The 14,900-nt window shown below is 40.2% G+C and overlaps 1 protein-coding gene across 1 annotated transcript in view; it reads right to left on the bottom strand.

The window, feature by feature from the left end:
- The window catches only part of LOC119893721 (copine-8-like), a 60,752-nt gene that overhangs the window by 31,840 nt on the left and 14,012 nt on the right, over positions 1-14,900 (bottom strand). Inside the window, exons 3-5 of the mRNA XM_038706051.1 lie at positions 10,244-10,290; positions 8,974-9,077; positions 361-400 (exon numbers count right to left, since the gene is read on the bottom strand). Coding sequence (XP_038561979.1) covers positions 361-400; positions 8,974-9,077; positions 10,244-10,290 — 191 coding nt within the window. The remainder of the gene's footprint in view (positions 1-360; positions 401-8,973; positions 9,078-10,243; positions 10,291-14,900) is intronic.

Raw genomic sequence — 14,900 nt, 5'->3', positions numbered from 1 at the left:
TAAATGTCTATTTGAAGAAACTGATCACAGAGATTTCCTTCAGATCTCACAAAGATAAAAAATAAAATAAAGGCAAGCACAAGGAAAAATAGTCAAAAAGGAAGCCAGTCAGAAACATTTCTTAGAGACAGAAAATGTGGTGTAAAATCTCAATGAATGTCTTTTACATGGGCCACAAAAATCCTTAGTCTCCTCTTTAGGAGAGTGTAAATGCCAACACAATTGCTTTGTTCCTGTAGTGCCGCTCATTCCAATTCAAATCAAGATGCTATTGTACTGGAATGGTAAACATTTGGCTGTATAATATCTCCATGAATGCATCATTGATTGTTGAACATCTGAGGTGAAGGAGACACTCACGTGTTTAGAGAGGTTGTCACTCTTGCAGTCTAAATCATACCTGCAGAGAAGAGAAGAGATGACACATCAGAGCGGGGGTCGTGATAGGCTGAAAGGTTTGAGCAGTGGGTCTGTGACTGAAAGGCTACCAGAAAACAAATTAGTAGTCCATTTCAAAATTTACTCTCTCTCATCACCTACTATTAATGCAAGGCACTTCTCTGCTAATCACTGCAAAGACACTGTTCAGGTTTAAAGTAGGCTTGTGATTACGGCACCAAAAGCTTTACTGATCCGATTTCATGCATGAGGGTACAACAATATTAGTGTCCTCAGAATCGTTAATGACTGTCTGGCAAAAATCTTAACGCTTAACTTGTCAAGTATTCCATTTTACAATTTGAAGTAGTTATGTTTTAGTAGCAGTTGTTTTTGAGTTGACATTTAATTCACAATGGCAGTATTGGGTGGTTTACATCCAAGGTATTAAAAAAAAGAAAAAAGAAAAGGGCCTGGAGCACACTGCTTGATTTGCAGCTCAAAATGTCCATTTTGGCTCTGATGAAGACACCGTCGTGTCAAACCGTTAGCATGTTTGCACATATAAACACTACAAATCAATTAGCTTTGGGAGTTTGCTGCCCTCAAACTGGGAAACACCTATTTCAGCTGCATATCGCACCTGTATAAAGATATTGTGTGTTTGCTGTCTAGTTGTTGTTTATCTATTTTTATATCTACTCATCTATACATAATACCTGCTTACCTTTGTTTAGCTATGTTGTCTTTGTTGAGAACTTACTGTACATTTGTTCTCAGCATTGTGTACATTGTACAGAGTACTTTGAGAGCTGCTGACAAGGGGAGTCAAAGTCCTTGTAGGAGTCAACATAGCAAAAGAGCTTTCATTGCAACTTCTCAAGTTTGAAATTGAGCAGAACAAGGCCATTATTTCCAACAGCAAGAGCCAGTCATGGCGAAACGCCAAATATAATGACCTCTACAATGTGAGTCCAATGGGATTCAGGCGGAAATTATAACAGTGAAAATTTTACTGTAGAGAATAATGGAAGAGTAAATTTTGCGCATCTCTGAATTCTCAGTTATGCAATTCTATGCTCTTGGATACAAAAATCTTACGCACGTGAGCACTAGGTAGTCAGAAAATATATATTCTGATTGTTTACAATGCAATGCAGGACATAGCATCTTAGTTTGCTGCTTTGTAGGATTAAGTGGTGCGCTTCGTGTCAAACACTACCTCGCCAAAACTGAAAGCAGCGAAAGACAGTCACTACATTATTTACTCATCCATCCATCTGTGGCAAGCAGTGTAAGAGAGTCATTCAATTTTGACAAAACATGGGAGGAATTATTTATATTAACTCCATTGCACTCAACTTACATTGTCTAACTCACAAGGACAGTTAAGAAAAAAAGATCAAAATCAATGAAGCACAACCAGAAATATCATCTTTTTTGTTTCAGGCATTCTTCTTCCTTGTCAAACCTGGCATTTAGGGTGCTTTTACACCTGGAATTCGGTTCATTCAGTCCAGACCAAGGCCCAAAATGACATTACACTACTTGCATTTATGTTCTGGGGTTCCTGTTCACACTGACTTTCCACAAACAAACCGAGAGAAAATAAACATGAAGTTATACACACTGATTGACTGAATAGTTTTGGTGATTGTCGTCCTGCATCATCAACACATCATCCCACATGGGAAATCAAATTCTGGTCAGTTTATGCAGCTCTTTAGTGCATCTGATGTGTATATTTATGTTCTTTGATGTCACAAAGAGCTCACAAATAAATAATTGAGTATAAGCATTAGTATTATTAGACTGCAAATCGACCGGCTGTTATTAATAATGATGAGAAACAGGACAAAGAGGAGTCTTGTACAGTAATGATTTGGGGCTTTTTACTGTGGGATTTGCATAAATATATGGCTTATACAATTCCATTTCATGATGGATGGATGGATTTATTAGTAGTCCACCTTTTAAAATAATGCTAGAACTCACTAAACGCTAAAATCATGTGGTTGGTTCATTTACTTTCACATCACAAGCAAATTGCACCAGAGCCCGCTTTACAGCTTTCACATCAGCCCAAACAAACCGTACTAACTGAGAAAACGCACCAGGGTTTGTTTTAACAGGTTAGGTGTCAAAGCACCATTACATTACCCACAATGCAACTCAACTGCCAGCCACTGCTACTTCAGTTGGAGATTTGGGTGTGTTATGCTAATAGTGGCTAATATAGCCTAGAGCCGCTAGCCTGCAGCTGATATGAACAGCAAGATACAGGGGTCTGGTAAGCTCACTTCTCTCTAACTCCATACCCCCAAAAAACAAGATTCTCATTTTAGAACTTCGTCTTCAGCCCCAACCAACGATAACTCAAGTTACATTACTTGAGGCAGTTTATCAGATTTCACAGATTCCTCCGGAGCCACAAAAGGTCAGCCACTGCATAAGCCACTTTATGCAACTTTTTTTCACATATTTAGGACTCTCATATGTAATTCCATTTAAAGCATGCAAAATGTTCTCTTGTTATCCACTAAGCTTATAGTTGCCAATTTGAATTTGAATAGTTGTTTTTCTGAAAAGCAGTGGATTTTGTAGATCACAGCTCTGCTGGGTTTACAAAATACTTGGTATAAGGATTCAGAAATCATAGCTCCTCTCTGGCTGACATACTTGTCCTTCCTAATGCAGGAACATTCATCCAAAACAATAAGTAAATGCTACATTTGTGCAGACCATGTCATCCACTCGCCACTCTGGAGAGCAATTTATCCAGCTTTATTTACTTCCCATAACCTGTCACCTTCCTCTGTGTCTCAGGTGTGTGTCAATATGTGCATGGTGTGTGTGCAGCAGCATGCAGCGGAGTGTGTAAATGGGAGAGCCTGAGTGTTTCTTTCTACAGACAGCATGCCATGTACGATAAGGCGCCAGCTGACAAAACGGGGAGACGCTGTGTGTCACTACAGAGGGGTGGGGGGGGGGGGGGGGGGGGGGGGGGTGGTGGTGCTTCAATACAGTGCTGTAACTAATGTTATTCCATAAGAGCTAGGAAACACAACTTGCTGCTGTTACACAACATGCCTCCGGCAAAATGCACAGGTGCGCTTCATGTTCTGTTCGCCTCTTGCCTCTGTCACTCCCAAATGTTCATAAATGATTCATTAAATGTTATTTAATAATGAGAGACCAAAAGACAGAGAGAGAGAGAGAGAGAGAGAGAGAGAGCAAGAGAAAGAGTGAGATCGGGGGGCATACTACTGTTTATATGTATGATGGCTTGGCTGCACATGTTCACACACACACACACACACACACACACACACACACCTGCAAACACACACGAGAGTGTTTGCAGGAGTAGATGTCCCACGGCACCTCGTGAGTGCACATTTTCTTTGTGTGACTGGATGTGTGTGTGTTTATGTGGATGACATCACTCTGCATCGGCACTGGGCTAGACAGGATTTCTCTTGCTCTGGTGCTGTCTGCGCGGGGGTGGGGTGGGGGGCAGGGGAGCTCAGAGCTCATTTTGAACTGAGCAACGATGACTAATGATGGCACACAAACAAACAGGACCGGCAAACAACAGACGACAGCATACTGACACTTGAGCTCCATTTCCAATAGTTTTTATGAAACCTTCATAAAGCCTTCATACTGACTGATGCAAGATGTTACAGAAATGTGTTATTAGCACATATTCGGTGCTGTAATTGGTCCTGTCTAGGGATGGGGATCATAATTTTTATTGATATCGATACCCTTATTGAGACTGCTTAACAATCCGATTTTTTAGCGATACCACTATCGATACTTTACTATTATTTAGTGATGGTTATTTGGTAAGACCAGACCTAACTGGCATGAGGTAGGCCTGCACGGTATGAGGAAAATATTCAATGTGCCATAACATTATATATTAAGATGACATATCACTTGCGATAAATAAACATATATACAAGTGTACATATTAACTGCCTGGTTGTTTTTAATTTAATATTTTAAATACAGCTAAATGTTGTTTCTAGACAACAGCAAAGTAACTCAATAACTTTATCTGACATCACAAGTAGTGAGTGACGTTTAGAAAGACCATCAGTCCCTCCTCGTCTCTCCTGGCTGCAGGTAAGGTTACCAGGTAGAAGGAGGAGCGGCTGGTTTGTCTCAGCCAGCAGCTGAGTTTTTAAGACAACAGACCAGTCTATGCTCCAGACAGTCAGCTGTCTATTTAGCTTGTTTTTGACATTTGGCTAATGCCAAGCTAGCGTTGTAATAAAACATACAGGATGAGATACTGAGGACAGAGATGATTTAATTAACCATTTCTACATGTTTAACGTTACCTTACAGACAGGTTTATTGATAAAGTATTGTCTTTTTACTTGCAAAGGTTTTATTGCACGTTCTTACAGTAACAAGCGTAGCTGTCATCAACTAACGTTACAGTAGTTTGGAGCTAACTTAACCCTCACTGTATTCCAGCGCGACGGCGCAGCCTCTCGCTCTGCTGCTGCCGCGGTGTGTGTGTAGGAGCCCACAGAGAGCAGGCAGAGACTGCAGCCTGATGATTTTCTTATCCATTGCGTTTCACATTAAATTAGTTTTGACGCTCAAGACTTAACGTTACATCATTGGACCCGCAAGTCTCGATATCAGTATCGATAAGCTCGAACCTTATTGATTTTCGGGTTTTGAGAAATTTTGGAACCGGGTCCTTTTGGAACCGGATCTCGATCCCCATCCCTAGTCCTGACAGATTATTCTGAATGTGGTATTTTACATTCCAGCTATAAAAGGAAGGAAATAATGGATTTTTAAGTTATATAGCTGTGACTTTGACTCCTCTTATTGTATGTCACTTTGGAAAACACATCCGTGAAATGTAATGTAATGAATATTTCCATGAGGGACATGAAAAAATGTGTTTTGTTGATACCTAAGCATGCATTCTTGAATTGTAGGATTCCTTTAATAATTTTAATCAACTCACTTTTATTTAAAACAAGTGTCAGACTTAAATGTAAATTAACCATTTATTATGTCAATTTACATTTGAATTGTGGAAAATCTGTTAATTGAAATACATTTAAAAAGTACACAGCCAAAAAAAATGATGGCTGTGTACTGGGTTTAGATTTCATTGCTTCTGATTCTGCTGGTTCTTTTTGGATCTTGGCTGTATTTGTGGTCTATAACCTTTGGCAAGGAAGGAGACACAAAAACAAAAACTTTTATTTTCAGCAGAAAGTTCATTTTTACATTACATTTATTCATGTAGCTGATGCTTTTATCCAAAGCGATTAACAATTGCTACATATGTCAGAGGTCGCACGCCTCTGGAGCAACTAGGGGTTAAGTGTCTTGCTCAGGGACACATTGGTGGATGTCACAGTAGGAAATTGAACCCAGGTCTCTCACACCAAGGGCATGTGTCTTATCCACTGCTCCATCACCATTTTTCCAGAAATGGAGAGGTATTCTGTGATTCCTTTTGGTTTCTCAATAATTTCACGCACAAATTGAATGTTTGCTGTTTTACACTTGTTTTCACTTGCATCAACTGATTCTGTGGTATCATGAAAGAGTGGCTTCTTATGTTACAGCAAATAATTTCAGAGATGTGATTACATATCCTTCTTCTGTTCCTTTTGGGAGGGTATTTCACTTCATTTTTTGAGGTCTGATCCAATTTGCCACATTTGATTAGACAACCATCCAGCCAGGGGCTTCCACTGGCGTCAGTGAGCATCTCAAGTTTCAATTCCCCCCCAAAAAAATGAGCAAAGAAGAGCACTGAACATGGCCAGCAGTGACATGAGGTTTAACAGGATTTCCAGGCACTGATAGCAACAGAGGGAGCAAAGTGTGTTGTGGCTTTGGGGTCTTCGGGTAAAGAGAATGTGGGATGGTTCAGCAGCAGCTATACTGGCGGTTTGCAGGGAGCTCGGTGCTATCTGGCTGTATGGATGTCCTGAAGGGATGTGAAGCGCTGAGTGGAAGTGAGGGAGGTTGGAGGTAATGAAGGGCATGTGGGAGCTGCAGGAGCAACAGTAAAAAGACTTCCAGACCTCAGGACAGAGGCTGAAGTGTGCAGGAGTAACCACTACATCTGTAATGAGAAATCTGAGAAATGTGTGTGCGTACATTCATGTTACAGCTTAACATGAATGCAAAAGAATACCTGAGTAGCAATGTATAAATGTGTGTCTGTGTTTGAGCAAGCGTGTGTCTTTGGGGGGATTTTTTCTTGTTCTGAGGGCAAGGATGTGTATGTATGTGTGACTCGCTGCAAGGCATAGTAGGGCCATCAGCCCAGAGGACAGTAACGGGGGGGGGGGGGGGGGGGGGCTGATGTTCACCCACTCACAACGAGCCCTGCAGTAAGTCGGCCAGGCCACACACACACACACACACACACACACACACACACACACACACACACTCTCACAGGCACACGCTCCATCATCCTCCATCTCCTCTCCCTACTGCTTGTCAGCTTTTACCATCTTGCATGATACTCTGGCAAAGTCTGCACTACATTCCTCTATTATACAGGAATGTAAGCAGATGGTGAGACACACACACACACACACACACACACACACACACACACACACACAATAAAACCATACACAAACTCACACATCTAAAATATCACACCAATTATTCATATTTGCTTTGCCAAGCACACAAAACGCTGAACAGGCATGCTCACATCATGCACAGAAATAAAAACGTACACACGTCCTTAAATAAAATGTCCAAACACACATATGCTCAGATGCACACACACACACACACACACACACCTCTATATATACACACACTGTCACCCAAAAGTACAAACAAAAACCTGAACACACATGCTTACGTGCCTAAACGTATCCACACACACACATTGTCTGACCCAGACTGTATTTATAACTTAAATACAATGCACTGCTTACACACACCGACGCTGGAACAACAGCTAGCGTCTCTCCTTGACCTTCACTGTAACCTCCCACAGCTTATTAGCAGCATGTGGCACTGCTGACAGGCCAACAAGTAAACAAACAAAAGAGTCATTCCATATTTCATAAGCTATCATGGGAAACTACAGTGAATATGTGTGAGGCTGGAACACAATAGAGAAAAATCCACATTACCATAATTACTTGGACAGCTCGACTTTTAGGGCTACATGAGGAAATTTAACTTTCAACAGCATCGTGGCTTAAAATACAGGTGTATCTGATGTGGACAAGAGAACATATAAATATCCTATTATTAGCCACGATAATTGCTTAAATGTCATACATCAGAATGCATTTGGAAATCTGTCAGTCTCAAAGACACCTGAATCTAACGAACCAAACAGGACAATGTTCGAACTTCATGTCAATCTCATCGCATGCTCGCTGCTGCTCAGATTCTTTGAGGGCTCCCTCAAAGAGCAGAGAGCCTTCTCTGCCGCATCTAACTGCATAGCCATTTGCTGTAAATAGTCAATTCCTCAACATGTCTCTGACTATAGGTCAAAAGTGCAGTATGACCTTAAAAAGTCACTACTGTGTCACTAGATGGAGGAGTACCAAAACTTGTGAGATCAAATTCAGGAGTCAGGAGGTCCTTTTGAGGGTTAGAAAGTTTAGGAACATCCAACTCTTGATATTCATGTGCTTTTTAAAAGTGTTGAGTTGTTGCCTTGTCCGTCACAAACTGATACAACTGTGAATATTCTCAATATTAATGAAAATACACATTGCAAATTATGTTAACAACTGATGCTACAAAGTAAAAAAGCATGAAGAGCGAGAACTTGATGGGGATTCAAAATGAGATCTGAGGGACCCCAGAGGTGTTTGTTATCGGCTGTGGTAGCTCAAGAATCTCCTGTTTAAACAGAGCATCGATTTGAGTGGTATAGTGTGAGAAAACTCTGTGCTGACCCAGAGATAGCCACCCACACGCTTAAGGCAGTCAATTAAAATTGTATGATCAACTGTGTCAAAAGATGCACTTAGGTCTAAATGGATTAAGACCAAGCAATCTCCTGCATCTGCTGTTGAAAGGAGGTCCTTTAACATGATTCAAATTTATAAAACAAAATAATGTTGAAAACATTTTAATTAAACACTTTTTACAAAAATGTAATAAATGGATTGAGGCACTAGTTAAGAGTCATGATCGCTTTAAAATCAATAGACTTTGCAGGAAATTAGCTTTATGATCCCATTAATATACTTCTGTGAGGACAAACTTGCCTTTTCAAAGGATACCGAGGTGAAATGACCAATACTGAAAATGGATCATAAAATGCCAAGTGTTTGATTCACTGTGTGCACTTGGCCCTCTTTTGTCTCAAAGTATTGTACGAGTGGGATGAATTCAAATGGAAATGCTGGTGGAAAAGTGGCATAAAAACTTGTCTTTTATTTAAAAGGGAGAAGACTTACATCTCCCTCTGCGCAGACCATGAATATTTCAGTCTTAGCTCAACTTTGCTCCACACAAAGCAGCACTCTCACCCACGGCTGCACAGCACACAAATACACAAAAACAAACACACACGCACCAACACGCATAAGTCAATCGTTAACTCACAGGTCAAAGCGTAGATTCTGCCTCTCCTCAAAGAAGTAGTCCAGGATGAATTTGCGGACAAAGTCAGGGTTGAGGGTGTTGTCTATGACTTCTGTTCTGCCAAACTGGAAGAGAAATGAAATAGGTGATGTGTGATTACTGGTTGTAAGACTCATTCAACAAACAGAAAACACCAGACACCAGAAAAGTAAAAGCCCTGTAAAATGTAATACAATCCAGGACTACAGTCCTGTCATAGCTTTGTGCTGTTGACACAGTGTCAAAGTGTTTTGGTTCAATGTTTTCTAAATCTGAGTCCGAGAGCTTCCACTGCAGGATAAACCTGTTTAATGTATGTAACATATAAATGAATGAACATCACAGCTTTACAGGGCTGATATGTTTTGATCATTTGACACTTATTTAACAGTTTGAGTTGGCCAGTCTGAGTGATATTGCCTTAGCCAGTAGGACATTGGGACTTCATAGGTCCCAAATCTAAAAATGGACCCATGGAAAAACTTATGAATCAAATGATACTTGGAGCCCATTTCACAACATTTACAATATGCAAGCTGCAATTTGCAATGTGAGATCACTTTCTCTAGTTCATTTTGGCATGTTTCACTAGTTAAGACAATGCTTGTGACCCATGTACAAGCATGCCAGAACTCTGTTGCAAATTAATCAGCAATCTGCAAACTACAATCAAGATAGGGTAAGACAGAAACCTTTCTTATCCATTACATTACAGGATATGGAAATTTGCCCTTTCGGCAACACAGTGTAAAACAGACAGTAAATGTAAACTATTTGTGATCTGCCGATAAACAGTACTTACAAATTGCTTTTGTGAAATGGACTCTGATCTGAAAGAGACAGATTGTCAGACGACCCGAATAACACAATAAATAAACAATAAATTTAATTTGGAGAACTTGGGTCCGAGTTGGCTAATACTTACCAGGAACTAACAGGATTTAATCTCTTTTTGACATGAATGTCATTAAACATTTCTACACTTTCTGAAAGTAAATGCCTGTGCGTGACTGCTAAGTTGCTCAAAAATAATAAACAAAACAACAAGAATGAGCTGGGTTAAATGTGATAAATACAAGCCAACACATTGATCAAAAAGGCTTAACCCAGCATTTCTGAAGACAAAAAAAAAAAAAAAAAAAAGAAAGCTCATTGTATTCCTTCAATATGGCTTGAAATGCTGCATTGCCGCCATTTAACCTCCTTGGAAGTATTCACTGGTTATAAATTATTCCTCCACCCCTGTACTCACCTCTCTCCATTCCCTGTTGGCTATTCCTTGAGTGTACAGCACACAAACTGTTGCATTAGAAACAGAGGAGGGGAGAGACACAAGAAAGGATTAGACTGATTGAAGAGTATTTAACAGTGAACAAACAACGTTGAGAAGTCAGCTGAGAGCGTGTTCTTTCCCTGGACCCCAACATGAGAGGAAAACTCCCTAATTAAATGTCACTAGAACTTTGCCTTGCAGCATGATGATATTTCAGAGAGGGGGAGAGGAGAGAGGGAGGGGGAGGATGGGGTTAGTGAGTGTTTGTGTGGGTGGAGGAAAGTCCTCCTTATTGACATTCGAGCATCTCCATTCGATGACGGACCACTAGTGAAAACACAGCTAGGCAATCAGCTGGCACTAAAATGACATTTCATTTGCATTCTAGTAGCCTTTACTGTATTCACACACACATCTGTCACATGGCAGCAACTCACAACTCTGAAAACCCCTGGGACCAGACACTTGGAAATCACTTTTAACTGGTAAAGTGTTTATATAATAAAAACATAAGTAGTGGAACCGTGGAAATGCTAATGTAAGACATTCTTTAAAATCTTTCAAATTGAACCACATATTCCTGGCGAAAGTCAACAGAATATTCTGTATGTTTTGGATATTTGTGTTGTGACAAAATACAGTATGTTATTATGTTTTCTTGTGCGTCTTATCTCTCTTATTTCTTCTGCTGTCCGAGGTCTCTCCTGCAAAAGAGATCTTGATCTAAATGATATTATCTGATTTAATAAAGGTAATATACATATGCCTGTTTGGTAAACTGGAGTTTGTAGTAATTACCAAGCGCTGCTTGCACCAGCAGTTAAAACTTAAGCCTAAGTATTTACTAAGTGGATATTTACTAAATTAAAGCATAACAAAATACACCTCATGAGGAAGGCAGAGCAACCTGTTTCCAAGTCATTCCACCTGAGCAACAATAATCCCTAACTCTAAAAGGCCACAACAACAACCTCTGTCTGTCCTTGTCGTAGCGTACTAGGTGCTGGTATAGGCAGATTTTGTTACCTTTGGACAGAGCCAAACTAGTTCTCAGTCTTTGTGCTATGCTTATGGGTTAACTGGCTGATGGCGGGACCTTCATATTTACCGTACAGTCATACGAGTTGGATCAATCTTCTCCTTTAACTCTGGGTTAAAAAGTGAATAAGTGCCATCCATCCATCGTCAACCGTTTATCCTGTGTACAGGGTCGCAGCGGGCTGGAGCCAATCCCAGCTGACATCGGGCGAAAGGCGGGGTACACCCTGGACAGGTCGCCAATCCATCGCAGAGCCACACAGACAGACAACCAGTCACACTCACACCTACCAATGAACCTAGTCCGCATGTCTTTGGACTGTGGGAGGAAGCCGGAGCACCCTGAGAGAACCCACGTAGATGCAGGTGTATAAGTGCATTTCTACAAATGTCCAACTATTTCTTTAACTTGAATGAACTGAAGTAGCTATTGTTAGTGCACAGTTGCATGATGCAATGGATGAATTGGACTCCCTGGGGTTTAGGTAAAGCCTAAACCTTTGGCATTGTCAACCGATGTATGCTGTGGCCTGTAAATGGCTGGTATAGCCATAAGGCTCAGTGTTAATGAATTCTACAGTACAACATGTGTCGTATTAGTACATTTTGTCTGAGGGAATAACAGCGGTGAGAAATGACGGAGGAAAATTACATTAGTATTCTAGCAGCCTTCACTGTTTTCACACACATCCGTCACATGGCAGGAAGTCCCCCGTTCACTTTATAAATAATTTATTAAGACATCTATGTGGGAGTCTATATAAAGTCGTGTGTCAGTTGTCAAGAAACAACACTGGACACTACGTTGGATATATGCTTGGTTAGTTGACGTGTGCTTGTTCAATACTTTAAATGTTGCATCTATATAGAGTGTTATTATATTGTTATTATATTGTTCGGTTATACTGAAGTGAATGATTTCTGTCTTGGAAAAAAACTGAATTATATTGTCCTCATAAATGGTGTTTAGCCAAAAGGGAGTAGTGAAGACTGACCAAGTCTAGTGAAAACTCTTTTTTAAAAAAAGCATTATAGGCTTTGTGATTGCTCATAAATGTGATTTTCAGCAACGTTTCCATTGAACAGCCACAAAGGTTATGAAATATATGTAAACCCAACTACCATGTATGATTTATAGTTATACTGCCTTCACAAAAAGAGTAATAATAATCACAGTGTTACTTCTGACTTGATGCCGTTCAAACCTGCTGTTTGTGTACAAAATTAAAAAGATCTGAACTTTGAAAAGCTTCAGGGATGAAGACAGAAATTAACATCTTATCTACAGGACAGAGGCTTATTTAAGTCAAAAGGTGAGACTATTTTATTGCAGCATAAAAACTAGCATAACATAAAAGGTCTTGTCAGCAGGGACGCCCACAGAAAAAATTACACAAAGACAATCAGACACTAAATAAAAAAACTTAATCTTGTGACATCTGATTATGAAGATGACACCTTCCACTGAGGTGACATGCATTATCATTAATTACAGAATAAATTAATTGTAAATTTATGTCTGAGTTAATGTATGAGCTACCATCAACTGATGAAATGACTGATTTAATTATGGATTCATTAACAGTTGTGACTGTGAGTGAAAATCATCACTGAGCCTATCTGATGAATTCCATTTCCACCACCAAAAAACTAAGATTTCATCTTTTAGAATACACAAAATTATTACAAAGGGAATTTTTGCAGACTCACAGCTGTGTTGAAAATGTCACACTGTTTTGAAGTGCAAATCCAAAGAAAAAAATGTCCTAATTACCCTGCATCTGGTGCCAGAAGTGCTTAAACTTGCGATGTCCAACTGTCAGTCTGGTTGTTGTATATGTTGCATGGTGGATAGTGTTCAGAGTGCCAGGGCTCAGCTGTTTGAATATACAGTCATCCTTTAATCTTGCAATGAAGCATGGGATGACACATGGTCATTGCGTTATTGTGCGTGGGGGGAAAGCAATACATCAATCACACACCTGTAAATAAGGATGCATCCTCACCATCCATACTGACACACTTTCAGCTCTTCCTATTCATCATGCTGATGATGAGGGAAGGAGCTTGACAATAACACCGCTAACACCATCTCTGTTTTGAATGTAGGAGATACTGACAGTGCATACTTAGATATTGTTCATGTCTGCTAAATGCCCTTTCCCAAACTGCTGAAGAACACTGATCAAAGCAAATCCACATTCCTGCACCACAGGAACAACAGCTAAAATACACACTCATATAAACACACGCAAACATGCACAAAACAGAAAAAATGGATTGTTGTCCAGCTTTATAAGCTAATATGAATATGGTGCATGAGCCTGCCTGAGGCCCTGAATGCGTGCACTGTGTGTGTGTGTGTGTGTGTGTGTGTGTGGCTCTGCTGAGGCGCTCTAATGCTGTGTGACTGGGGCCAGTGCTGTCAGCAGAGCAGAGACATGGACGCAGCACAAGTGCCTCCTTGCATAAATGTTGGGGCGGGCAGGGATGCTCATCCTCCTCTCCCACCGCCTGACACTTAAAAGGTCCAATTCGCAATTCTGGGAGCTCATCAATTATGTGTTCATACACACCGACCAATGCTAAAACCACCACTGGGTTCGCTGTGCAGCACCCAGGTGGCAAAGTGCTGAATGCTTAGGTAATGGAACAAGGGGATGCTGGAAAAAAAATCATGCTAACCAAACCCTTGTGTGTGTGTGTATATATATATATATATCTCAAATCTATCATTCATCATAACTGAAACTATTTTCTTCATGTTTATTTTTAGAAGACTTTTAAAAGACAGGACTGTCACAGTCTGTTACAGGAAACAAAGCAGGCATGACAAAAACAACAAGGAACTACTCTACAATCTTCAAGCTTGTGTGCACGTGTGCTTGTCTACGTATGAGAGGAGCAGCATTTAGTCAGGCTTGGTTTCACTTTCAACAATCAGACTGACAAGATAAGAGAGTTTTGGTACCAACACCTGAACAACACCTTTTTCAATTTCTACTAATATAAGGACTATAATCTTTCTCTCTATATTCATAAATGCTAAATGTCTAAACACAAGCAGCCATTCCATGCCTAAATCAAAATCTAAAATTGGCCTGATTGGCCAGAAATGATTGACTAAAGAATAATCCCAGGATCAGACTGTACAATGTTTTTCCCTTTTGAGTTGGTCACTGTGTCAGATTAGACGATTCCAACCAATCATAGCTTGCCATCTTCCACGATTTGCTTGACAGGCATACTGTAGGTAAGGTGGTCAGGAAAGAGGTGCTACGGACCGACCTCAATGTTCTACCTGGCTGCATAAAAAATGAAAGCTTATGTATGTAATGTTTTATGAACATAATGTCTCACTCTGCAGTGAAGGTGGGCGCTCTCTTTTTCCTTCCCACTTAGAAGAAAGAGGTTAAGTTTCTGGCTGATCAGCAAAGAGGTTGTCAAAAGAGAATTAAGGTTTGATACCCAGCCCCACTGTTTACATGTTAGCTAAACACAAACCGATTCTCAAAAATGAGAACTCTTCATTTTTACAGACTGGGCCTTTAAAAACCACTGGACCAAGTGCCAAATTGAACCCCTGCTGTCAAAGGAG

Source organism: Micropterus salmoides, unplaced genomic scaffold (genome assembly GCF_014851395.1).
Source record: "Micropterus salmoides isolate LMB-PRFRI ecotype aquatic unplaced genomic scaffold, ASM1485139v1 Ms_hic_scaffold_8, whole genome shotgun sequence".
In the NCBI taxonomy this organism is placed as follows: Eukaryota; Metazoa; Chordata; class Actinopteri; order Centrarchiformes; family Centrarchidae; genus Micropterus; species Micropterus salmoides.
This window is presented reverse-complemented; position numbering and strand designations above follow the sequence as displayed.